Source organism: Desmodus rotundus, chromosome 1, assembly GCF_022682495.2.
Source record: "Desmodus rotundus isolate HL8 chromosome 1, HLdesRot8A.1, whole genome shotgun sequence".
NCBI lineage: Eukaryota > Metazoa > Chordata > Mammalia > Chiroptera > Phyllostomidae > Desmodus > Desmodus rotundus.
This window is the reverse complement of record NC_071387.1, coordinates 119630785-119657512: the sequence shown is the minus strand read 5'-3', so window position 1 is coordinate 119657512 and position 26728 is coordinate 119630785. Positions and strand designations below refer to the sequence as shown.

The window sequence follows — 26728 nt, the reverse complement described above, 5'->3', positions numbered from 1 at the left end:
TCTGTGGACATGCCATTGGGATTATGATAGGGATTGCATTAAATCGATACATTGCTTTAGGTAATGTGGTCATTTACAAAGTTAATTTTTCTAATACATGAACAGAACAATCCCATTTATATTTGAAAAAAGAAGAATAAAATACCTAGAATAAATTTAACAAAGGAACGAAGGATCTATGTACTGAAAACTATAAGGCATTGTTGAAACTGAAGAAGACAAAGGAATGGAAAGGTACCTACTGAGCCACACCCCTCAGGGCTGATTTCAGTCTTCTTTTTTTTAATTTTAGGGAATGTTCTGTCTCATTCCTCTTTTTTCTTCAAAAAATTTTTTTATTGTTCAGCTACAGTTGTCCCCATTTTCTGCCCACTACTCTCCCCATTCCCCCTCCCACATTCAGTTCCGCCCCCCCACCCTTGTCTTTGTCCATGGGTCTTTCATTTATGTTCCTTGACCCTTCCCCATCTTTCCCCCATTACTCCCCTCCCCCACCTCTGGTAACTGTCAGTTTGTTTTTTATTTCCATGTATCTGGTTCCATTTTGCTCGCAATTTCAGTCTTCTTAAATTTAAAACATTAAATTGAGACTACTTTGGTGCCCCTACATGTATTCTGTCCTTGAGAGTGGTGTGCGTGTAGTTGAGAAGAATATATATGTAGTTGTTTTGGGATGGAAAGCTCTGTAAATATTATGTCCATTTGGTCTAATGTGCTACTTAAGGCCAGTATTTCCTGACTGACTTTCGTTTGGACGATTTGTCTGTTGCTGTCAGTGGGGTATTCGGGTTCCTGCTGTAATTGTATTTTTTTTCTGTTTCTCCCTTTAGGTTCATTAGTCATTGCTTTACCTATTTTGGTGCTCCCAGGTTCGGTGCATACATATTGATAAGTGTTATGTTTTCTTAATGAATTGTTGCATTTTTCATTATAAAATGTTCATCTTTGTCTCTTGCTACCTTTTTCTGTCTTGAAGTCTGTTTTAAATATGGCCACACCTGCTTTTCTCTGAATGCCATTTACTTGGAGTATCATCTTCCACATCTTCACTTTGAGCCTGTATTTGGCTTTGTAGCTAAGATGGATCTCCTGAAGGCAACTTATATTTGGGTTTTGTTTTGTAATCCATTCGGCATCTCTGTGCCTTTGGTTGGTGAGTTCAGTCCATTTACGTTTAGGGTGACAGCCCGTGTGTCATTTTATCTTTTGTTTTCTGGTTGCTCTGCGTATTTTCAAGGGAAAATAGCTTCTTTTCCCTTGTGTGTGTCTGCTGTTTTAGTGTGGTGGTTTTCTTGAGTTTTTTCTCTTGCCTCTTTTTGTTGTTGTTACATGTCTTACCTGTAGATTTTTGTTTTGTGGTTACCAAATTTTTGATTTGTGTACAAAAAGTTTGAAACATACAGTAGTCCTTTTTATTCTGACTGCATCTTATCTTCATTCACCTGTGCAAGTTCAGTCCTTTTCCCCTCCCTTCTTATGATTTTGTTGTCACAAATGATTAGTTTTCATGCTGTGTGTTCATTTCCAAATTGCAGAGGTTATAGTCTTTTTTAAATCCTTTCCCCCCTTTAATCTTTATTTCTAATTAAGAGTTTGATACTCTGTTTTGAACAAGAGTTGCAATTTCCTGCTTCTGTCTGATGTTCTCTTTGCCTTGGCTGTGGAAAATGCCCCATACTCCCCGAGGAGGTATACATGCCGTTGGTGACCCTGTTGCCTCAGTTTCAGGGCACCACCCCCATGGTGGGATGTGGTGAGCAGTGGGGCTCTGGGCCTGTGAGTTCCTGGCACTGCCTCCTTGTAACCAGAGGCTGTCAACTGCTCTGTACTGTCTGAGGTGTCCAGCTGCCATACCACGGTGCCCCGTCTTCGCCTCTGTCACTGGGTTTAGCAGCAGTGGGCACCAGCCACTCAGGCCAGAGTATTGCTTCTGCCGGGACAGCCGGCCGGCTGTGCTGCCCTGTGAGGGCTGCTGCACGACTTTCCCCAGCACCAGGTCTGCTGGGGCCATGACGAGCGTCGGATTGAGTCTGCGGTTCCTGTCTCCGTCCTTTCCTCCATCCTGCCTTCCCTCCTCATTCTGATGCACCTGTCTTCATATGCCCCGATGCGTGGGTCTGAGACATATTTGTGTATCGAGCAGGGAATAATCCTTTGTTGAGTTATAAATAGTTGTTTGACTTGTAACTTCAAGAGGAGAAACCAAGAAGTGTTCTTCCTCTGCTGTGATGCTGACGTCACTGTAGAGGAGGAGGGTCCACCACTGGATTGATTTCCATTACTGTGTTTTTTTATAGAGACTGTTTGTCTACCGAGATTCTTTACGTTGTCATTTAAATTCTTACAATAGTTCTTTAAAGTCTTGTTCTGTAATGCCAGTATTTGAATCCTGTGGTTTGTTTCTGATTTCTGCTTTTTTCCTATTTAAACATTATCCTCTTATTTACTTGATACTTTGTTTTGTTTTGTTTCTTTGTCAGACATGGGGTGGGAGGGTGTAGCTGTGACGTGAAGCTGTGAAGAATGGTGTCTTCCTCCAGAGAAGTTTACTTTCGTCCCTGGCAGGCAGCTAGGAGAGGGGCGGACTACCTCGCTCCAGTTGGAACGAACCTCATTCTGAGTTGGTCACCAGTTCTTATGAGGGCTAGGGTTTTGTTTTTTGTTTTGTTTTCTGATTTGCCCTGTATCCCAGTATGTATGTAGCCTTTGGGATACCAACCAGAAGCACAAGTTGTTTATTAGGGCCCCTCTACATTGGAAAGCCCTGAATTCCAGTTTTTGTCTTTCTGGCTTAAGAGACCATATCAGAACCTTTTCTTAGCCTCTCAGCGGTAGCTTTTACTTTTGGAATTGGCGGTCACAAGGGCAAACGTAGACCTAAGTGTGGGTCTCACCTCTTGGCACCTCTTCTTTGTCTTGTCTCTGCAGTGTCACATTGGCCTTGGCAGCTCTTCATATTGCCATACTTTCACACAGGTGTATTTCAGATTTTCTGTAGCGTTTTCTGCTTGTCCTCGGCAGAAGGTTTGGTCTAACACAGTCAGCCGTTGCTTAAACGTAGATTTGGTTCTAAAGCACCCTTACTCCTGGTGGTCCTGTGACTCACTGCAAGAAAAACACTCACTGACACCGATGGCTCGTAGGTATCCTGTTGTAAGTAGTTACTGGTCAGATCCCTGTAAATGTGTGATATTTGAATATATGATAAGTTCTCAGAAGTAGATCTTAGGAGGGAGAGGTTAAAGTAATTAAAAGTAATATGAAAGTTCTTATTGTTGAAGGTATTTTTTGAAAAAAAAATGTGTACTGAAGTAGTAAATATCCCCAGTAATCAATATAGATTTGGTGCAAATGGTAGTACAGATATTTGACTTGATTGTATTTTTCCGCAGGAACACTAATATATACCTAAATCTATAGCTACCAAACTAGACGTTTTTTGCTTTGATGTTATCACATCATTACAAATGTTAACCTGCACCAGTTACAGAAAGTGAACTGTTCGGCCTGCCTGGCGTGGCTCAGTGAATTAAGTGCCAGCCTGCAAATCGAAGGGTCACTGGTTTGATTCCCAGGCAGGGCACATGCCTGGGTTGCTAGCCAGGTCCCCAGTAGGGGGTGCGCAAGAGGCAACCACACATTGATGTTTCTCTTCCTCTCTTTCTCCTTTCTTTTCCTTCCCCCCTCTAAAAAAAATAAAATAAATAAAATCTTTTAAAAAATATATGGGTCCTTTAAAAAAAAGAAAGTGAACTGTTCCCCTGCCTCTTTGTGAGTGGCTTCGATACTTTCATGTGTCTTACAAGACTTGTCATTTTTCATAGTCACATTTACTCTAGCCTTCAAAATTTCATGCACCTAGCTTGCATTTCTGACCCTGTCCCTTATTAGTTCTTTACTTATGCCCTATATTTAAGCCAAGGCAGAACATTTATTATCTTCAAAGAGCACCTAATATTTTCTTGCCTCCTTCCTTTTCCTTGTTCTGTTCCCCATCTGGAACAAGTATTTTTTTTATCAAATTATGGATTGTCGTGAATGTCACCTTTTTCCCTTATTGTTTCTTGTAACCAAACTCAGCATAATGTCTTTCTTCTTGGACTCATTTTTTACAGATGTCTTTTTAGAGTTAATTTATGTACTGTCCTATCTTTTCCACATTGTAAATATTTTGATGGGCGTGGTCTTCCTTATCTTTGCATTCTTTGTAAAGTGTAAAATTATAGTACCTTTATGAAATAGGAACTTAGTAAATAAAAATTGAGTTTCAAGATCAACTATTTCTTTTTCTGACTTGCCTTGTTATATCTTTTACCCACTTACGATTTTATGTGTTCATTATATTTATATGGAATTGCAGGCCTTCCATTTTGACATGTTAAGGATATTAACTCATCGCTTTAATTGAAAATATTTGCCTTTTAATTTTATTTATGGTTTGCTTTTGTTTTGTTTGGGGTTTTTTGTTTGTTTCCTGCCCATGTAGATTTTATTTCTGTTCTATGGAAACATTAGAATTGCTGAAAACACAAACAGTACAAAAGGTGTATGCACACTAAAGTCTCCCTCCCAAATGGCAGTATTTTTATGTAGAGCGGTTCTTAGTGTTTTTGTAACACTCTGTCAGTTTTCTTTCTTTTGTTTTTGGCATAAAAAGTTTTTTTCCTCCACCACGTTATTTAACAACTCATTTATTTTTTATGTAAATTGTTATTACACCTGGATTATGTGTTTATGTAGTTTGTGAAGTAGAGATACAACATTTTTCCCCCGAAGTGTTGAGCCAAGTTGTCTTCAACCCTGGCAAAATGTTAGAATCGCCTTTGGCACTTGGTGAGAAGCGTAAGGTGTGAGAGGCCCAAGACTTTCTTTTTTTACATGACTGACTATCATCCTTTATTGTTCTTTACCTGAGAGTAACATTGAAAAAATACTGGTTTCAGATCTTTCCCCAGCTCATTCTGAGCCTTGGGTCCCCTGATGATAGTCTTACGGAACGGAACTCTTGTACTCTTTTACTGCCTCTCTTTGATTTCGAAATCCTTCTTTTCTTCCTTTGAACTTTCACTAAGCACTGTTGTCCCCCTTTGTATGCTTATATCATGCAACTGTTACAGAGTGATAATTAGTATCTTTGTAATTAGGCTAAAGACTTCTTTGCAGAGTGCTTGCTGTTTGTCAGTTACTTCCCCACTAGGCCCCTTTGAAGGAGGCAGAGATGAAAACAGGCCAGCTCAACTGTCAGGGGACTCTTTGTCTGGTAGAAGGGACAGATGTACAGATAATTATCATGTAACAATAAGTATCATAGGTGTTGTAAAAGTTATGTTATGATAGCGTATTTTAAAAAAATAAAGTTAATAAAAACTGAAAATTTAATGAAAACAAGACTAAATTAGTTTATGGGCTTATCTTCACTGGAACAGTTTCTTAATTTACTTTGATCATTTCCATAGACAATACATAGTAAATGTACGTGTTACAGTTCTGAACCATATTGAATGTAATGTTCCACTTTTTAACATATGCAAAAAGTACATTCATTCCGTCTGCATTTATTAGCATTCCATTCGTTTTTAGGGGTTTTTTTTTTATCCCATAGTTAATTTTAGAAATCGACTTTATGTTTCAGGAGCCTTTCTTCACAGAGAAGTATTTTTTGAAGTAGTTTTTAGTCGCTTACAAGGAGACTTTATATACAGAATTAATAGAAGCACAAGATTATATTAAAGGTCAAATGCTGAACTACCAGCTAACGTCAGTCATGTAACTTTTGTTTGACTTTTAGCTGTGGAAGAGAAGTGGCCCCAGTTCATCACCCTTTTCCAGCCCAGCTTCATCCCGCTCCCAGACACCAGAGAGGCCAGCAAAGAAAATAAGGTAATTGGTTCTTATTTGCTGTGTGGGTTACTGGTCAGGAAAGGAGGGCAGTGTACTTGGTTTTTAGGCTTTCTATAACTCTCATTTGGAGAATCAAATAAACCCCTAGAATGACAGTGAAGTACCCATTAGAATTGCTCTTTTTTACAGTTCTTTACTCACTGACTATAGGGCCCTCTGGTTCTCTTCTGCATGCGTGACCGGGTGTGAGAGTAGAACAGAGTGAATAATGTCAGCGGGCAGCAGACTTCATGTTCTTGACCCCAGCTGACCCTCTAAGTCTACCTGCAGTCATCCGGAAAGCCCCTCTCTTAGGGATTGTATCTGTGACTAGAACTCTCAGTAACGTGGCAGGTTATAAGGAAGACTTTGAAGATAAGTAATTGTTTTGTGCTTGTTTTTAAGACAGTGGCTTCTCTATGGTTTCCATTAACTACCTCCCTTTGTTTCTGTGAGAATTTTCTTTTGACTGTTTTGATAGTTAGGAGGATATAAGTTATTCAGTATTTATTGTCAGGAAGTCTTTCTAAACTTAATACTGTGTTTTTCCCCTACAGAGAAGAAGAACTTTCTCCTCATTCGAGTTCTTCCACTCCATTAGTAACTGACAAGGAGTCCCAGGGAGAAAAGGGTAAGTTGATAAACATGCAAGAGTGGCTTGTGGTGGTAGAAGTGTTTATGAAGGATGTATAGACTACTACCTATTCCAGACATGCTGCAGCATCGCTGTGTAGAGGGCCTGGTATACACAGAGACAGAAGTTTCTGTCTCAGGTTTTTATAGTCCGGTAAGGGAGAAGAGTGACATAAATATCTCCCTCTCTTCCTCTCTCTCTAAAAATAAATTTAAAAAAAATTTTTTTTAAAGATTGTATTTGTTTCTTTAGTTATAGATACAACCACATGGAAGAAACAGAACGTGCGGAATTCCCCATCTACACCTGGCAGCTCTGGGCAGCGCAAACGGAAGGTTCAGCTGCTGCCCTCCAAACGAGGGGACCAGCTGACCTTGGTATGGTCTTGATCGTCCACCTCCGCCCACCCCAGCTTAGCTCTTCTAAGTCTTATGAAGGCTAAATACAAGTGTTTCCAGTTTCTTCTGATTGACTTGACTTCTCCTTTTTCTCTTGGGTAGCCTCCACCTCCCCAGCTTGGTTATCCAATTACTGCTGAGGACCTAGACTTGGAAAAAAAAGCTTCCTTGCGATGGTTTAACAAGGTCTTGGAAGATAAGACTGGTAAGGAATAAAGATCTCTCACACTCGAGAAAGAGGATTTGTTTTCTTCTGAGAAATCCATTGGGTTCTCAGGAGAAGCTGGAGAATAGTGAGCGCTGAGGTTGAAGGAAAGCATTTCTAAATGAGTTATACTGAGACTTAGAGCATCCCCATTCTCCATGATAAACCGCTGAAAGAATTCCCAAACCAAGGAGGACAATTGAATCTTCTTTTTCTTCCTTCTTTAGATGCTGCCTCGAGCTCTGTCACTGAGAACCCACCTACCACTCAGCCTTCTTTTACTTTAACTCCGCCTACCGCTGGGGCTGCTCCCTCCCCATCCTCTCTCCCAGCCTCAAGCACTAACCCACTGCTGGAGAGCTTGAAGAAGATGCAGAATTCCTCGAGCCTACCGTCCTTCCCAGGTGAGTGGGAGAGCTTCCCTTAGAGCATACAGTGACACCGACCGCTGCTGAGGTTGAGGTGAGAACATTGTGCCGGTCAGTCACTACTCTGGCTGACCACTGAGCTGGTGCAAGCTTAAGACCTTCAGGATTTGGTAATCAAGAAATTTTAGGGAAGGGGCACTGGAACACTTAAAGCTGGGAAAAGCAGTTTAGTTTTGGTAGTGAAAGGGCTCTTGATTTGAAACCCAGTTCCGTAGATGTTCTGTACCTCGCTGTCGTCTATAAAGTGAGAACAATGCCTACCTCAGGTATCGCTGAACGGTAAATGTGCTACAGGGGTGAGAGGTCTTGTCGCACCCTGAGTAGACAACAGGCACAAGATAGTGTTCCTTACTTTCCCTCTGGGTTTCCAAGGGTCTGCTGATTGTTCCGGCCCCTTGCCTTCACAGCACTGCTTGTATACACACTCCTGTTGTTGCACTTTATCATGTAGTAGTATATGTTGCTGTCAGCCTGACCCAGGGTTCAAGGGCAGAGACTATCTCATTTGTGGTTATATGCTCTGCAATTAGCACATGGTAGGCAAACATAGCAAATGTTTTTTAGGTAAGGCGTATCTAGGTTATTAACTGGACTTGATTTCAGGTGATTGGATTTTCCTTAGTTTTCACATGTTTAACCCCAATTAGGCCAAGTTTTATTCCCTTTTATTTTCCTTATGATCTGTGAAGGGTAGAAATAATGAACACTTCCTTGATTTTTTTTTATTATTTTTTAAATATATTTATTGATTATGCTATTACAGTTGTCCCATTTCCACCCCCACTCCACTCCATCCTGCCCACCCCCCTCCCTCCCACATTCCCCCCCTATAGTTCATGTCCATGGGTCATACTTATAAGTTCTTTGGCTTCTACATTTCCTACACTATTTTTACCCTCCCCCTGTCTATTTTCCACCTATCATCTATGCTACTTATTCTCTGTACCTTTACCCCCCTCTCCCCCTCCCACTCCCTTATTGGCAACCCTCATGTTCTAGTTGTTTGCCTAGTTTGCTCTCGTTTTTGTTTTATGTGTGGCCGTTAATAACTGTGAGTTTGCTGTCATTTTTACTGTTCCTATTTTTGATCTTCTTTTTCTTAGGTAACTCCCTTTAACATTTCATATACTAAGGGCTTGGTGATGATGAGCTTCTTTAACTTGACCTTATCTGAGAAGCACTTTATCTTCCCTTCCATTCTAAATGATAGCTTTGCTGGATACAGTAATCTTGGATGTAGGTCCTTGCGTTTCATCTTGGGTAATGTAATTAGGATGTGCCTTGGTGTGTTCCTCCTTGGGTCCAGCTTCTTTGGGACTCTCTGAGCTTCCTGGACTTCCCGGAAGTCTATTTCCTTTGCCAGATTAGGGAAGTTCTCCTTCATTATTTGTTCAAATAAGTTTTCAATTTTTTGTTCTTCCTCTTCTCCTTCTGGCACCCCTAGAATTCGGATGTTGGAACGTTTCAAGGTGTCCTGGAGGTTCCTAAGCCTCTCCTCATTTTTCCAAGTTCTTGTTTCTTCATTCTTTTCTGGTTGGATGTTTCTTTCTTCCTTCTGGTCCACACCATTGATTTGAGTCCCAGTTTCCTTCTCATCACTATTGGTTCCCTGTACATTTTCCTTTGTTTCTCTTAGCATAGGCTTCATTTTTTCATCTGTTTTTCGAACAGATTCAACCAAGTCTGTGAGCATATTGATAACCAGTGCTTTGAACTGTGCATCCGATAGGTTGGCTATCTCTTCCTCGCTTAGTTGTATTTTTTCTGGAGCTTTGAAGTGTTCTGTCATTTGGGCCATTTTTTGTTTGTTTGTTTGTTTGTCTTGGCGCGTCTATTACTTTAAGGGGCAGAGCCTTAGGTGTTCACCGGGGCGGGGTAACGCTGGTAGCTGTGCTGTGACGCTGTACGTGGGGGAGGGGCCAAGAGGGAGCAATGGCGCCCGCCTCACTCTCCTCCGGATTTCAATCTTCCACTCCGATACCCACAATCAAACTGGGCCACTCTGGTGCTGGTTCCCGAGTGGGTGGGCTTGTGCACACTCTAGGCCCCTGTGGGTCTCTCCAACGACCTCTCCTGTGAGGCTGGGAATCTCTCCTGCTGCCGCCCCAACCCCCACGGGCGTTTTCAATCAGAGGTTTGAGGCTTTATTTCCCCCGTGCTGGAGCCCTGGGTTGCACGGTCTGCTTCACTCCCCACCGTTCATCCGGTTTATCTGTGGGCGAATGTAGTGCCGCAGGGTGCTACCCGCCACTCTGCCTGCCCCACTCTCCGCCACTCTGAGTCCGGCCCTCTGGGTTTATCTGTGCAAATGTGGGGCCGCAGGGTCTGCCAGTGCTCGGACTGCCTGCGCCGTTTGTCCCACACTCCGCCAGTCTCGGTCCCGCCACAGCCACGCGAGTCCTCTCCACCCGGTGCCATCTCCGCCCCTCCTACCAGTGTGGATGAATGATTATTTTCTGTTTCCTTGGTGTTGGTCCCCCTTGCTGTTCGATTCTCTGCCAGTTCTGGTTGTGCGAGGAGGCGCAGTGTGTCTACCTACGCCGCCATCTTGGTTCCTCACTTCCTTGATTTTAAGGAATGAATATGTTAAGGGCTAAAGGTATAGATTTAGTTATATTTGTTGACTGGCTCTTAAATCCCCAGCATTGTGCTGGACACAGGTAGGATACAAAAGCATTGAATATCATCACGTCTGAGGTATTCAGAATTCACTTTCTCTACCCTTCTTTTCAGATGATTCAGCTGGAGTGGCAGCCACTGTGGCCCATTCACCTCCGAAGACACCCGGCCTTCTGGGCCCTCTTGGCACTTCACAGTCACCACCCTTTCCGGGCACCCCGTCAGACTCCAAACTTACAGTTACTTTCTTAGGGCTGACCCCTGCTGCTTCCACAGTACCAGTCACTGACACCACCAAGTCACCTCTGTCTCCTCAGACTGAGACATCTGCCACATCTCAAGCCCTGTCTGCCCCATCCCCGACCCCCAAGCAAAGTATTCTGTTTGGAATGCTGAGCACCCCACCTGCTAACCTTTCTGCCTCTGCAGCTCCTGCTGTGTCTTCAGCATCTCCTATGTTCAAGCCCATTTTTTCAGTCCCACCTAAAAGTGAGAATGAGGGCCCCTTGCCGTCTAGTTCTTCCAAGGTCACAACCGCAGCATCTTCCAGCTCTGCCCTCCCCACCAGCACCTCACCTGTCTCTTTCAAGCCTATTTTTGGCAGCCTGGGGCCACCTACACCTGTGCCCTTGTCAACTCCCTTCTCCTTCAATCAAACTACTAGTCCAGCTACAACCACAAGCACCCCTCACTTCACCGGCCAGGCAAATGCCACCTCAGCAGTGGCTGGCATGACCACAGCCAGCACCTCTGCAGACTCAGCTTCAAAGCCTGCCTTCGGCTTTGGTGTGAGTGATGTGACCAGCTCCATCAGCAGCGTGACTAGCACCACCCCTTCCACCTCCCAGCCTTTCCTCTTTGGGAATCCTCCTGCCTCTGGTGCTAGCTTTACTCCAGCCACGGGCTCCATATTCCAATTTAGCAAGCTTACTGCCATGCCTACTTCAGCGACAACGACGACAACCACCGCTGCCACGACGACATCCTTTAGCCAGTCCCTATCCAGTGTTGTGCAGACAGTTGCCAGCAGCAGCACCGCCAGTTTTAGTGGTTTTGGCAACACCCTTACAACCTCAGCCCCAGTTACCAGCAGCCAGCCTACCCTGACATTCAGTAACACTACCACCCCAGCATTCAACATTCCCTTCAGCTCAAGCTCCAGGGCCCCCCTCCCATCGTATCCAGGAGCCAACCCCCAACCTGCGTTTGGGGCCACTGATTCTCAGCAACAGGGGTCCAGCAAGCCACCCCTCGCCCCCAACTTTGGCAACTCTTTCACTTTTGGAAGCTCTGCAGCACCAGCCCCAACTGCAACTCTAGCACCAGCTGCAGTCCACACGGCCTTCGGTAACACTGCGCAGTCGGCTTTTGGCGGTTTGAAGCCTGCAGCCTCCGTCTTTGGCACCCCTGCCAGCACCCAGCCAGCCTTTGGCAGCACCACAGCTGTTTTCTCCTTTGGTGCAGCCACCAGTTCTGGCTTTGGAGCTACAACCCAGACCACCAGCAGCGGGACCAGTAGCTCGATGTTTGGCAGCACAGCACCATCACCCTTCACGTTCGGGAGCTTGGCACCCCCGGCTGGCGGCGGGGGATTCGGGATCAATGTGGCTCCCCCGGGCACCAGCTCTACCTCTGGAGCATTCAGCTTCGGAGGGGGACAGAGTGGGACCACTGGCAGCACGGCCCCCTTTGGGGGCGGCTTGAGTCAGAACACTTTGGGCGCACCCAACCAGAGCACACCCTTCGCCTTCAACGCGGCCAGCACGCCTGAGAGCAAGCCTGTGTTCGGAGGTGAGGTTAGGAAGGAGGTGAGATTAGGAATCGATTTGGTTTGCTGTGCCAGGCACTGTTTTAAGTGCCAGCATAGTCTCTACTCTCAGGGAGTTTTACATTGTCACTGTGAAAGGACAGGAGTGAAGTACACAAGTGCTATGTCAGGTCGCGATAAATGTCTTGATAAAATAAAATGGAACTGCTGACTGTGGAGGAGCTACTTAGGTAATCAAGGAAGGGCTGAGAAAATAAATTTAAGCCAAGGCCGTATTTGTGACCAAAAGGGGGGTTGTAATTACGGGTGGGTAGGTGTGTGTGTGAGAGCTTTGCAGGCACAGGAGATCGCAAACGCCAAGGCCCACAGGCAGGGACAAGCTGGTGTGAACAGAGAAGCTAGGTGTGGCTAGAAGTTTAAAAATGTAAATGGTATAAAAAGAGGCTGAGAGGCAGGCAGAGTTGAAGATCATTTCTTGGCCAGGATTAAATGTTTGGATTTTAAGTACTAAGGAGCATCACTGTAGAATTTCAAGCAGATGATTAAAGTGATCTTACTTTTCTTTGTAAAAGATGAATTTAGAAGGAGTTTTGATCCTGATAGTTTCTATTTTCTTCATTAAATATGAGAGCTTTTGGGAGCGGATTAGGGTGAAATGTGTACAAAGGAGGACCTCTTAAAACAGTCATTTTGGAGTGTTTCCATTTTGAAAAAGGAACTAATGAGGAAGTGTTAAGAGAACTGCCAGGCAATTTTGAGGGCTGGAAAATTGTGGTTATGAACTTAAAAGTGAGACCAGTTAGCACTGTTGTTTTTCAGTCGTCGAGGTGGAGACGTCAAATAAGTGGATAGCTGGTAGAACCCAACCTATTTAAACTCAAGCAAGTATAGCAGGAGGGCAGTGGGCGTGGAGGTCTTGGTGAGATTAAGGAAATGCAGACTACTAAACAGTGAGCTGGAAGGTGAATGCAGTAGTTGCAGTTAAGGTTTGGGGGCTAGAGCAGGTCCTAGTGGTGATGAGGTGTGACTACAGAAGTGTGTGGTGCAGGCTGCTGGGTGGAGGAGTAGATTGGGGTGGTACAGGCAGGGCCTCAGAGGGCAAGAGTGGGACCTGTACCACATCAGGCTGGGCAAGTGCACGCGCGAGAGAATGCAGCCTCCCCTGAGGGGCTGTAGAGGAAGCACCATCAGTATTGCGCATCAGGATCCAATGAGGGCAAGGGAGTTTGTTGATGACTGAGTTCCAGTGGGGCCCCGTGGGCAGGTTAGGGGACCTAGAGGGTGTATCAGAGTGGTGATGAATTTGGTGGAAGACTCAGGTTTCTGGAGTGGAGGGGACAGATAAACAGAAGAGGCATATTGTGACTAGTCCTGGTAGAAGATTAATCAAGCTAGAAAATGGATGGGAGTCTACCGAGTGTCCCCTCTGCTATGCTTCAGTGAGGGCAGAGGCTCTACTAATTAGCGGCCAGAAGGTAACACTGAGGGACTTTGCTGCAGGACAGTGGTTAGGAGGCTGGGAGACAGGCAGGCTCACCTGGGGCACCAGGTGTTAAGATTTAACCTGTGCAATTCCTTTTTGGTGGATGAACCAGAACAGTGGTTCAGGGCTGAGGTGGCCCATGGGGAGTGCGCCTTCAGAGAGCAGATCTCCCTGCAGCGGCCATTACCATCTGCTTTGATGCCCTCTGCTCACTGGCCTAGTCTCTACAGGTCTCTGCTCTCTTCGTTCTAGGCACCTCCACGCCCACCTTTGGTCAGAACACCCCTGCCCCTGGAGTGGGCACATCAGGCAGCAGCCTCTCCTTTGGGGCATCCTCAACACCTACCCAAGGATTTGTTGGAGTTGGACCTTTCGGTAAGCTTGGCGAATTTCTTTGTTGCCAGAGTGACCTGCTTATTATTCCTCTCTGAAGAGGGGCTGGGCTGGGCTGGGCTGGCAGGCTCCTGGTTCGCTGAGGCCTTCTGGGGAAGATAGGCTCATCAGCACCAGAAAAATGTGGCCAGACTGAGAGTCTAGCACAACCCAGGTTTGGAGTTGGCAGCAGGGACCAGAGGAGCCTTTTGGGGCAGAATGTCCCAAATCACTGGAAAGCCAGGTAAAAATGCCTTTCTTGGCCTCTTGCAGACTATCTGTGATTCTGGGGTTATAGGCCCCTCCCCCCCAAATCAATTGATACAGCTTGGGAAGCCCTATTCAGGCACCCAGAGTTCTATTGGCCTAACCTTCCAGAGATTAGGGTACCCAAAGACCTGTTCTCAGGTAGCAGCTGCCCTGATCAGATTTTGTTGAATCTTTCCAGGATCGGCAGCCCCTTCATTTTCCATTGGTGCAGGATCCAAGACCCCAGGGGCTCGACAGCGACTGCAGGCCCGAAGGCAGCACACGCGCAAGAAATAGACTTTGTCCCTTGCCTCCATCCCCCCCACCCCTTGCCCAAATCTGGACCTTGGCACCTTGCTAGGGAAGAGCCTCTAACCCATAGTTCCATAAAGCAAACCTACCCCAGACCTCTGGCTTCAGCTACAGGAGAGGTAGTAGCAGCCCTGGGGGCCATTTCCCTCTCTTAGAGGAAGCAGAAGCCTCAGGCCTCTTGGCGGAGGGGGTGGCAGGGCAGAAGCCTGATACCTTTACTTGAACAATTCCACTGTTGAGGCTGGAGAGAACTGAAGAAACATCTGTACATACTGTTCACTTAACTTCCCTGACTTGTTTAGTGTTATAAGCTTAGTCAGGTGGCCTCCCTTCCCACCTTTTCCCCAGAGAGCCATTTTTGCTGGAGGGTACCAGGTAGAGCCCTGCCCACCTGCCTCTCTGGTATGCATTTGATGGGATTGGGGGAATGGATTATCCCTAAAGCTTTACCTTGCTTGGCTTAGCTATAAAAAGTGGTTCTCTGATCCCTTTAGGGGACTGTTTCCCCATTTCTTGCTGCTTTGTCCTTCGACTGGTTCCTTGCAGGATTTCTTGCTTTTTAAATGATCTTGAATCAAGCTTTGCCTTGAAGACTCCAGTGGATGCTGCTCCTGCTGTTTCACTTCCTCCTGCCAAGTCTGAGTCAGTGTTTTGTCCCCAGCCCTGCCAGTTTGGCCCCTAAAAGCTTGGTGGCTCAAGACTGTTAGCCTGGCAGATCCAGGGGTGATCCCTCACTCCAGGGAGGGAATCTCTTGGAGCAGGCAGGATGCCCGCTGCTGCTTTCAGCTGCCTCCTTGCTCACCACCCTCGCTGGCCTCATTGGGCACGTCGGCCTCTCCGGGATTGTGTTTAAAGCCTTGTCCTGTGTTACTTTGTCTGATGCTCATGTCTATTGCTCTTTGAATCGAGTTTGGAGGAAGAATTGAATTGTATGAGTGGCGGCATGTTGGTAGTGCCGGACTTAACTGTTTCAAGTTTCTGGGACTTAGCTAATTGAATGTGGAAAGTAGCACCACTTTATGGCTACAAGTGCCAACTCCTGGATTTTCAAACGGTGTTTTGACTTTACGGGCTGGCAGCCCAGGAGGATAGGGCCAAGGGGAAGCAAAGACCTCTTCCCTCTGTTGTTTCTCTCTCCTACCCACCTGACCTCACAGGAGGTTGGCTCACCCCTAGTGTATGTTAGAAAAACCTAAACTAATGAACCACACTCTAAATTCTTAGCGCCCCCACCCCAAACAGGGCCTCCAACCATTCTGTTCTTCCTTTGGTTGAAAACCACATACCCCAGGCCTAAGAGCCTCGCTGCCATGCCCGTCCTCTTTGGGAGAAGTATGAATGTGTGTGTCTAAATTAAAAGAAAAAATATTTAAACATTTTTTAACAAAATAAAAATTTATTTTTGTATTTAAGCTAAATTGCCTTTTAAATTCCTTCAAGCTTGGTTCATTGAGGTGGTTAAGTATAAATGCTGTTGACTAGGAATTAGCTGTATAGTTAAGTTATGCCTGTGTGAAGAGGAGGCTCCAGTGCCGTCCCAGGCAGCTTTCCTGAGGGACTAGAGCTCTTTCTGACACATTATGTAAAATGTAATTCTTATTTTATAAATAATGTGACTTAGATGTACCCAGTCCCTCCTCTCCCTTTTGTGACTGAGTTTTGAATGTTTTGTGGCAGGGGACTGACTGTTCCTCCCACCCCCGAGAAGAGCTCTGTTACTAAACTGTCTGTGGAGCTGAGGAGGGAGCCTGAACCTCAAGTCCCAAATACCTACTAGAATTGGAAGGGTGGGGTGGGGCATGGACCTAGAAATCAAGCTTCTACCTACACCTTACGTAAGGTAGAGCCTCTTAGTTTTAGTGCTCTAAGCTAGTTTACCTCAGTTCCACAGGCAGGGCAGTTGGTCCAGGAAGCCCCTGAAGAGGGCGCCCTGGCACAGCCTGAGTGTGAGTGTGTGTGTGTGAGAGAGAGAGAGAGAGAGAGAGTGTGTGTGTGTGTACACATCCGTGCACTGGGACTTTCCATTACAGATACAGACTTAATTCCTGTGAGTCTAGTTGGAATTTTTAGTATGAATGTGAGGTTTCCCCCCTTGCTTATGTCATTAAGAATAAAATACTGTGATCTATCGTAGATCATGTCCTGCCTTTTTATTTTTGTGGGTCGCACTTCTTTCACTAGCAAGAGTGTGGCCCAGGGAAGGAACTCATAGGGTGAGGAAATCCACTCTATCCTTCCAGCTGGAGAAACAGGGTTATCAGTGTCCGTCCTATAGCAACAAAAAACAAAACCTTTCAAAAACAACACTGCTGCCTGGGGCTGAGCGGGGACCAGTGTCTTCCTTTCCTCCCACCCAAGAGGCCAAAAGCTTGGAGCACCTGCTACGGGAGCATGCTAGGGGCAGCTGCTGCTTTTCGTCGTCTCTTCTTTCTCTTTGTAACAGAGCTGCTGGGTCTAAGTTCTGGTGCCGCTACTTCAGCCTGTGAGACTGAGCTAGAAGAAAAGTACAAGTTAGATGTGTCCCAGTCTTCCAGCATCTTCCCAGCAGGCTCCCTGCTCACCTTGACACCTCTACGCGTTCAAGTACAGCAATGAAGAAGCCCCCAGTGAGCGTGGTCTCAGGGGAGGCCCGGAGGCAGTGTTCAGCCCCTGGAAAAGTGTTAAGGCCTCGGTGGGGCCAGGAGGGTAGGACAGGAGCGAGCCTGCAGAGAAACAGCAGACTTCTGGGTGAAAGGGAGTGGCTCCCACCCCAAGACCCTGGTGGAAACCTACTACCTGAAGGTTCCTGAGCTCTGCTGCAGGGCATCCCGTACCACATCTTCGTTCTCCTCTTGACAAACAGAACACGTGGAGTAAACCAAGCGCTGCAGGGACGGGAAAGTGAGCGCGTGGCACAAAGCTCGCTGCTGGAATGCTGCCAGGGCACATAAGCGTTCCTTACTGGGTGTACCTGTCCCAGGTTCCTCCAGCTGTCTGGTCAACATACCTAGGGAAGAGTGTTATAATTAAAAACTACTTTATTTTAGACTGAAATCCCCACTTTATAAATGAGAACAGTTGCCTAGGATCACCAGGCGATTTGAGTCAGAACCAAACCCAAGACCCAAATGAACTACCCCTTACACTCTAAGGCCGCTCGGAATCTATGGCTGCCCTAGGCCACTATTTCGCCCCATCTCACCAGAGCCACTACAGGAAGGATCCAGCAAAATGTACTGGACCTGACGATAACGCTGGTCTGAGGGTGAGACTGCCAGGAAGTCCTCCTCGGCTAGCTGGCAGCAAGAGACTCCAGCCCGGGCCAGCAGAGTAGCCATAGATGCCAACCGCTTGGCGTCCAGGTCAAAGGCAAAGATCTTCCTAGGAGTAGAGTTGAGATTAACTGACTTCATACAGCATGTAATGGACCACAGCTTTGACATACAAACCTACATGAAGTGAGGACATGCAAAAGGTAACATTTAAATGGCCTTCGAGGACTAAGGAATTCATATCTCACACCTGCAACCCACTGGGAAGCATAGCTTGGGGCTATATGGGGAACTATCCCAGGTCCAGAAGGAAATATTTAAGTAAAAGTCTTCCTATCAGCCTTGAGACCTATCAGAAAAACGAGTTCCTTACTTCTTTTCACCAGCTACAGGATCAGACCCCAAGCCCTTCCTCTGCCTAACCACAGCACTCACCCTTGGTTCTTCAGAAGAGCAGCCAAGTGACTGGTCTTATTGCCTGGAGCAGCACACGCATCAATGACATGGGAACCTGGGGGCGGAGCCAGCAGCATGGCTGGGAGACAGCTAGCCTGGCAGGGCACAGTGGCTGGGTGAAGAGAGACTCCCCAAGCTGGTCACTCCTACACATCCTTCCCTTTTCCACCCACCTTCCCTACCTTGTCTTGCAAGATGAGGTGACCGGCTTGGTACAGTGGATGGTCATGCAGGTCTGTTCCGGCAGGGAACACAAGCAGCTCGGGCAACAAGGGGTCCAGAAGAAAACACTTCCCTTTGAGGGCCCTTAGATCCTCCAGGCTGCCAGGGAGTAAGAACCACTCATTCAACACTTTCTGCATTCTTCCATGCTGTGCACTAGGCTGGGCATTTTACTTATTACCGTACATGTTAACTATTCATTCATGCAACAGATGTTTAAGATTGCTATGAAGAAATAAACGGTGATAAGACAGTCTGTGTTCTCGGACCAGACTAGCTTCAGGATCCCACCTCAGCCGTTCACTAGCGGTGGGAGCATGAGCTTTGCCTCAGCCTGTCTGCACTTTTGGAAAACGGCAGCTGTGAGAGTTAAATGAGTTAATACATGCAACACTTGGAAAAACATATGGCACAAATTAGACACTCAATAAATGTTAGCCATTACTGTTAAAACATAGCCTCAAGGAGAGGTTTGGGGGTTATTGGCCGGTGAAGGGAGTGGTCCAGGGGAGATGAGCTGACTCCTGATGGATAAAGGTAGTAACATGAGCTGGGATAAAAACTACATTCCCTAAACCAGGGGTGTCAAACTCATTTTCACCGGGGACCACATCAGCCTTGCAGTTGCCTTCAAAGGGCCGAATGTAATTTCAACTCCTTAACAGTTAAGGAGTAGTTACATTTATACAGTCCTAAAATTATTTTGGCCCTTTGAAGGCAACCGCGAGCTGATGTGGACCCTGGTGAAAATGAGTTTGACACCCCTGCCCTAAACTCTAAAGGAGCACTGTCCACTCACCTGACCCACATAAAAACAGGCCTAGAGAATAGTGTCTCAGTTCAGAAAGGTATCAAGTAGCAGAGCTGGAATTCAAAGTCATACACAGCCGTTCTCTACCACCCTGGACTCTAAGCAACATGCTAGAGGCCAAAAGGGAAACACCTAAAACAGACCAGGGGGAAAGGGAGGAGGCAGAGGTGGCTTCCCAGAGCTGTCAAAGGACAGAATAGGAGGAAGGAGTGAATCCAGGGAAGAGGTGGGGAAGCGTCAGGGCAAAGAGCAGCAGCTGCTGGGGGGACAGCAGGTGCACAGAGCGCCATGGAAGATGGGCCTGGAGAGGAAGCAGGGAGCACAGCACACTGGAGAGCCGAGAGAGGGTTTTCAGCAGGGGAGTAACACATCGGCTATGGTTTCAGGTCTTTCTGTAGCCAACCAGATTAGGAGATTCTTCTGCCAATCATGGTAGAAATGATGAATGCCTAAACCTAGGTAATGTCCAGGAGGACAAAAAGAAAGGAGCAGATTTGGGAAAGATGCTGAAGGCATAGTGAATGACTGGAGGGAGAGGAGGAAAGCATCTAGGATTACTCAGTTTCTGATTTGACCAAATGGGTACCTAATTATATCTGCTAGGTTAAAACAGGGAATGCAGAAGGTGGAAAGGTCAGATATGCAAGGATGGTCCAACTTAATGTGATACATCAATTAACAAAATGAAGGATAAAAATAACTCAACAGATGCAGCAAAGGCATCTGACAAGACTCAACATCCATTTATGACAAAAACTGTATACAACATTGGTATAGAGGGAACATACCTCAACATAATAAAGGCCATATAGGACAAGCCCACAATGGTCTCATACTCAGTGGTAAGAAGCTGAAAGCTTCTCCTCTAAAATCAGGAAGAAGACAAGGCCACTTTTATTCAACACAGTATTAGAAGTCCTAGCCAGAGCAATTAGGCAAGAAAAGAAATAAAGGCATCTAAATTGGAAAGGAAGAAGTAAAACTGTCATTATTTGCAAGTGACGTGTATAGAAAACCCTCAAGACTCCACCAAAACACTCTTAGAATTAGTAAACAAAATCCGTATAGTTGCAGGATACAAAATCACAGAAAAATATGTTGCATTTCAATACACTAGTAATGAACTATCAGAAATTTAAAAACAAGCCCGTTTACAATTGCCTCAAAAAGAATAAAACACCTCAGAATAACTTAAGAATAAACCAAAGAGGTGAAAGACCTCTACATTGAAAACTATATAAGATACTAATGAAAGAAATTGAAGATACCAATAAATGGAAAGATATTCCACACTCATGGACTGGAAGAATACTGTTACAATGTCCATATTACCCAAGGCAATCTCTACCTGCAATAACCATCAAAATTCCAATGGCATTTTTCACAGACATAGAACAAATAATCCTAAAGTTTGTATGGAATCACAAAAGGCCCAAATAGCCAACGCGATCTTCGGAAAGAACAACAAAGCTGGAGGCATCACATTCCGATTTCACAAGATTTCACAAGGCCACAGTAATCGAAACAGCATGGTACTGGCATTAAAACTGACATATGGATCAATGACACAGTACAGAGAGCTCGGAAATAAACCCACATGTGTATGATCAATTTAAGACGAAAACATCAAGAATATACAATGAGGAAAGGACAGTTTTTTAATAAATGGTGTTGGGAAAACTGGATCACTCCCTTATACCACATACAAAAATCAACTCAAACTGGTTTAAAGACTTGACGGTAAGACCAGAAACCATAAGCTTCCTAGAAGAAAACAGTGGTAAGCCCTTGACATACATCTTGCTGAAGATTTTTTGGATTCAACACCAAAAGCAATAGGACCATACTAAACTAAAAAGCTGCACAGCAAAGGACACCATCAACAAAATGAAGAGGCAACCTACTGAATGGAAGAAGATATGTGCAAGTCATATATCTGGTAAGGGAGGAATATCCACAATATATAAGGAATTCATAAAATTCAAGAGCAAAACAACAACCCAATTAAAAACTGAGCAGAGGATCGGAATAGACATTTCCCCAGGAAGACATACAGATGGCCAACATGGACATGAAAAGAAAAACATCGTTAATCACCAGGGAAATGCAAATCAAAACCATCATGAGCTATCACCTCACACCTGTTAGAATGGCTATTATCAAAAAGACAAGAAGTAACAAGTATTGGCCAGGATGTGGAGAAAAGGGAACTCTTGTGCACCGTTGGTGGGAAAGTAATTCCGCATGGGAAACTAAGTATGGAGGTCTTAAAATTTTTAAATTGAACTACCATATGATCCAGCAATTCCACTTCTGGGTATTTACCTAAAGGAAATGAAAACACTAATTCAAAAACATATACGCACCTCCTTATTCACTGCAGCATTACTTACAATGGCCGAGACAGAGAAATAACCTAAGTGTCCATCAATGGATGAGTTAATAAAGAAAATGCCCCGCCACCCGCCGCACCCCCCCCCCCCCGCACACACAGAGGAATATTATTCAGTCATAAAAAAGAATATATCTTGCCATTTTGACAAGATGGATGGACCTTAAGGGCAAAGTCAGACAGAGAAAGATAAGTATCATATGATTTCATTTATATGTGGAATCTTAAAACCAAGCACAAAAAAAACAGAGCTCGTAGTGTGCAAAAGTGGCTAAGAGAATAAATCTTAAAAGTTCTCCTCGGAAGTAAAAAATTTTTTATCTATGTATGGTGGCGGATGTTAACTAAACTCACTGTAGTGATCATTTTGTAACATGTCCAAATATCAAATCATTTCATTGTACCCCTGAAACTAACAATGTTATATGTCAATTATACCTCAATTTTAAAAAGGAATGCTGCAATATAATCCAATAACCCAGTAATACGTTTAGGCATATTTTTTAAAGAATTACTTTTAAATCTGGAATTCTGAATAAACATGACCAAACAACCAAAAACGGCGCCAGGTTGGGAGGACAGGTGACCCCAGTGTGACACACACTGCAACTGCGGTGGCTGCGAGGCGCTGCTCTGAACCTGAGCACAGAGTACAAGACAGAAGTCTAGACTGGGAGACAAGGATCGTCAGGTGAGAATCAGGAGTAGAGCCAGAGAAGAAACTGAGGGATAGATACATTAGAAGAATGTCCACGGGGGGCCCAGAACAATCAATGTTTAAGGGATGGAGGAAGACAGGCCTTGGAAGGGGATGGAGAGACCACCGTACAACAGGAAGAAAGCCTGAGTACCGTCACAACCACCCCTCCTCTCCTTGCCCGTCCATTTCCCCAGTTCCCTCAAGAACTTCCCCAGATTAGGGCACCTGGGCAGGGCTCTAAGCTCTCACCTGGAAGCCCGACCCTGGTAGGAGAAACCTTGTCTCTTGAAATAATCAACTGCATCATCACAGCAGGTCTTGAGAGTGTTCACCCGCACAAATCGAGGCACCTGGGGGGCTAGGAGGAGATCAGCCGTGAGTGGGCAGAAACAGGGCCCTCTCCCTTGAGGGTCTGGTGGCTAGCCCCCACCCCCACAACTCGATTCACCTGGGCCAGGTCCGCTTCCCACTTCCAACAAATCCTCATTCCGGCTCACACCTCGACGAACTTTCAGCCGGGCCAACTCGGCCTTCAGCCTTGCCTGGTGCCGGTCCAGCAGAGGCTTCCACCTGCCCCCTCGCCCACTAAAGCCTCTTCCCAGCAACAACTCATACACTAGCACCTGCAGATGGAGAGACCAAAAGAGAAAAAGAACTAAGCATTAGTACCTTCTTCAAACTCCAAAGTGTTGAACTGCAAGGGCTAAACAGGCCACCTGTCCAGACAGTAACAGGTGAAAGTGCGGTACCTTGTCCAAGAGCACACAAAACTAACGGCACCTACAGGCTTTGAACCTGATGCCCTGCTTCCTCAGTCCTGAACCCTTTCCACCAGCAGAGTTCAAGATCTGAACCCTCCTCCTCGTCGACATCACCCTTTGTTTTACCTAAAGGGTCCCTGCCACTGCTATCTGTTTTTATTTAATCTTTCACTAAAGGCTCGAAATTAAAGCATTTTCATCCCACCTCAATTCATAACTCAGAAAGGGGCTGCGCATCCTCATTTCAGAGGAGCGACTTAAGTTACACTGTACCGGCGTAGACGGGACGTTGCTGGGACCAGATTAGCTGGGACTCACAGCCGGGCCCCGTCCAACCCCACCCCAAGGGTCACCTTGGCCAGGTGCGGCCGCAGCTTCTTCTCGGCGCGGAGGAGGCCGGCGCTGGCGATCACGGTGTCCAGCACGGAGGAGTAGCGCTGCGTCTCGCACACCAGCGCGTACAGCTGCTTCACGTTCTGCGCGTGGCCAAAGGGACACAACCTGAGGCGGGGGCCCGGCCCAGGCTAGCCCCACACCCAGCCCAAACCCCGAACCCCGCTACCTGGAAACTGCTACCGTACACCAGCCCCTTGATGGAGCCCTGGTGGCTCTCCACGCCAGCCAGCACGGCCGCGGCTGCCGCGTACAGCGCCATTCACCGCTCCTGTGCTTTTAAAGTCTTGATAGCGAGGCGGGTGCTGCTTTGCGCAGCCGCCGCCCAGGCTTCCGGGGTCAAAAGGCAAGGAGGTGCGGAACCCGGAAGCCCCGGTGCCCAGCCGAGTCTCCCAAGGGGAGTGTTAGTTCACACTCACGGCGGGGCGAGGGGGTGGGGAAGTTGGCCGAAGCTGGGAACGCGTTTCTCCACTTCTTAGTAGGTCTTCACTTTTTCCTTTCAGTTTTTGCACATCTGAGAAGCAAATAATGGGATTTGACTGCTGTATTAATTTCATGTTACTGAGGTTGAATACCTTCACTTGTATATCGGTCATTTGTATTTCTTCTGTTATGGTAACAGGTTAATGTCTTTCGCTCACTCTTATACCATATTTCTCATAGTATTCTTTATATATTAACATTGTACACTCTTAAGATATTGCCATTTTCCCCCGCTTGTTGTTGCTTTTTAATGTGATTAATAGTTGCTTCGGAGAGCGTGGTGATTTCATTTTTTTAATCTCTAATGATTTCTGCTTTTGGAGTCATGTTTGGAAACCCCGTCACACTTCTACAATATAAAAATCACTATAGCTTCAATTTTACACAGTTAAATCTTTAATCTGCTTAGAATTCAGTTTGGCACATGATGTGAGCAAGGGCTCTAACTTTGGTTCCAGTGACCAGCCTTTCTCGTATCCATTGTAATGATTCATTTATAGGAGTGTTTCCCCAGCCTGACCCCTGGGACAGCAGGGGTTGTACAGTATGTGTCTCTGTGTCCGCAGCACCCATGTGATTACTGGTACATGTTGAATAAACCTATGTGTATTTCGAGTGTTAGCCTAGACGGGTGTCTGTGGAATGGAGTATTTCAGTCTATATAGTCTAACGCTAACAGCACATTGGCAGCCTTTTGAAAGAGCGTTGACTCTAATCTACTTTAAAGTTGCTGTCTTGTTTAAAGATTTAACCAACTCCTGTAGTTTTTGATTAGTTCATAAGTGATCTTTTATTTATTTTTTTAAATCCTCACCCCAAAATGTTTATTGGTATTTTGAAAGAGAGAGAGAGAAACATCGATGGGTTGCCTTCTGTAGGTGCCCCAGCCAGGGATGAAACCTGCAACCTAGGTATGTACACAGACCGGGAATCAAACTCACACCCTTTTGGTGCAGAGGAGGACGCTCTAGCCAGCAGAGCACCCAGCCAGGGCCGTAGGTGCTCTTTTAGTGGAACCCCTGTGCACCCGCTCACATTGAATCCCAGCATGTATTTTTTATTTTCTTCATCACCTACGTGACTGCGATGTATTCTGTCTCCCCAGCCAGCTCTGGGAGGACAAACCCTTGTCTGTCTGAGCACTCAGCTATCTTTACCTCCTAGACCAGGGTTTCTCACAATTAGGACCTGATAAATGTATGTTAGGTGAGTGAAGGACTAAGTGAATGGGGCACAAATTGACGTGGTGCTAGACAGCCAGTTGTGCTGGAGTTGACCCGTCCTAAAACAATCCCCCCTCCTTCAGGTGAGTACGTAACAAGTGCACTAATATAGATACAAATCCATAGTTTATCCAGGTGAGGACTTTTTTTTTTTTTTTTGCTTTTAGAGAGAGAGAAAGGGGGAGGGAGAGAAAGAAAGAAACAAAGATGTGAGAGAGAAACATTGACCGCCTCCTGTACATGCCCTACAGGGGATCAAACCTGCAAACTGGGTATGTGCCCTGACCAGGGATCGAACCCACAACCTTTTGGCTACAGGACAACACTCCAACAACGGAGTCACCCCGAGCCAGAGCCCAATGTCTTTTCTATCCCAGAATCTCATCTAAGATTCCATATTACATTCAGTTGTCATGTCTCCAGGCTCCTCAGCTGTGACAGTTTCTCAGGCTGTTATCAATGACCTTGATTGTTCTGAGGAGTCCTGGTCAGTGTTTTGTAGACTGTTCCTCTAATGGAATTTGACCAATGTTTTTCTCATGATTAGACGAGGGTTAGGAGTTCTGGGGAGAAAGACCACCCCTAAAAGGGCCATTCTTATCACATCGTATCAAGGGCACATGGTATCAACATGACATTATTGTTGATGTTGACCTTGATCACCTGGCTGAGGTAGTGTTTGTCATGTTCCTGCGCTGTGAAGCTGCTTATACCTTTGTCCTCCCTGGAAAAAAGTCACCGTGCGCAGCCCACACTTAAGGAGTGGGGAGTTATGCTCCCACTCTGCCACTCCTTCAGGATGGAGTAGCTACATAAACTACTTGGAATTCTGCACAGGTTTGTCTCTTCTGCCTTATTTATTTAATTAATCGTTTTTTTATATCAGTATGGATTCATGGATGTTTATTTTATACTTTGGGTCCTAATCCAGTGCTACTTCATTTTGTGGCTCAAATTGTTCCTGTTATGGCCACTTGGAGTGCTTTCCGTTGGCTCCTGTGTCCCTTCGGTGGGATCCTATTATTATTGTAAGATTTTTTTTGTAAGCTTCTTGCCCTCTGGTACCACAAGATACTCAAAGCTCATCTAAAAAACAAAACAAGCTCATTTTTGTGTATTTCCTGATCTAGTCCTAGAATCAACCATTTCTCCAAGGACCCCTGGTTCCTTTTATTAGATAATTGTATTAGAAACCAAGATCTGGGCATGAGGTGACCTGCTTCTTTTAACTTTTTGATTATGACATTTAGAAAACTTAAACTTATACGTGTGCCTCATATATTCTATTGGTGGTGCTGTTTTAGCATCTCCTCTAACCTAAAAATACCTTCTATTAATTCCACCTTTTCTCAAACTCATGACCCAGTCTCTTCCCTTCACCATCAAACTTTTAAAAAGGAGAATCAGCAGTCACTGCCTTTACTTTTATCACATGCTGTTACTTAACTCCCTGCAATGTGTCTGCTACCCCACTCCACTGAGGTGACTCCCTCTAAGGCCACCAAGAATTTCCCAGCCCTGGCTCGTGTAGCTCAGTGGATTGAGTGCGGGCTGCAAACCAAAGGGTTGCTGGTTCTATTCCCAGTCAGGGCACATGCTTGCATTGCAGGCCAGGTCCCCAGTGGGGGCCATGTGAGAGGCAACCACACATGGATGTTTCTCCCTCTCTTTAAAAAAAAAAAAAAAAA

The 26728-nt window shown here is 45.6% G+C and overlaps 3 protein-coding genes across 6 annotated transcripts in view; 2 read left to right on the top strand and 1 right to left on the bottom strand.

Annotated features, from left to right (window-relative positions):
• The window catches only part of LOC112314869 (nuclear envelope pore membrane protein POM 121C), a 30787-nt gene extending 15341 nt beyond the window's left edge, over window positions 1–15446 (top strand). The window contains exons 6-13 of one of the 2 annotated variants that reach the window (XM_024571462.4): window positions 5789–5880; window positions 6438–6511; window positions 6767–6891; window positions 7015–7117; window positions 7345–7521; window positions 10279–11955; window positions 13668–13790; window positions 14236–15446. In XM_024571462.4, coding sequence (XP_024427230.3) covers window positions 5789–5880; window positions 6438–6511; window positions 6767–6891; window positions 7015–7117; window positions 7345–7521; window positions 10279–11955; window positions 13668–13790; window positions 14236–14333 — 2469 coding nt within the window. In that variant the 3' untranslated portion in view covers window positions 14334–15446. Of the gene's footprint in view, window positions 1–5788; window positions 5881–6437; window positions 6512–6766; window positions 6892–7014; window positions 7118–7344; window positions 7522–10278; window positions 11973–13667; window positions 13791–14235 lie in introns of both variants that reach the window. The other variant, XM_053930173.2, reaches the window with a different exon arrangement.
• Window positions 15447–15761: 315 nt separating this feature from the next.
• NSUN5 (NOP2/Sun RNA methyltransferase 5) lies at window positions 15762–23646 on the bottom strand. Of its 3 annotated transcripts, none has more exons than XM_045204480.3 (11): window positions 23504–23646; window positions 23295–23417; window positions 22629–22803; window positions 22430–22538; window positions 18238–18376; window positions 18035–18150; window positions 17530–17708; window positions 17124–17334; window positions 16910–17050; window positions 16727–16841; window positions 15762–16639 (listed from the first exon to the last, which is right to left on the bottom strand). In XM_045204480.3, the coding sequence occupies exons 1-10, from the start codon at window positions 23594–23596 to the stop codon at window positions 16730–16732; spliced, it is 1398 nt and encodes a 465-aa protein (XP_045060415.2). In that variant the 5' UTR covers window positions 23597–23646; the 3' UTR covers window positions 15762–16639; window positions 16727–16729. The 3 variants fall into 3 exon arrangements, with proteins under 3 accessions (XP_045060415.2, XP_024427232.2, XP_024427231.2); XM_024571464.4 differs by having other exon boundaries at window positions 15762–16617; XM_024571463.4 differs by having other exon boundaries at window positions 15762–16841.
• A 70-nt stretch (window positions 23647–23716) lies between these two features.
• FKBP6 (FKBP prolyl isomerase family member 6 (inactive)) overlaps window positions 23717–26728 on the top strand; it is a 53751-nt gene continuing 50739 nt past the window's right edge. Inside the window, exon 1 of the mRNA XM_045204631.2 lies at window positions 23717–23812. The gene's annotated coding sequence lies outside the window, so the exon portion shown is untranslated. The remainder of the gene's footprint in view (window positions 23813–26728) is intronic.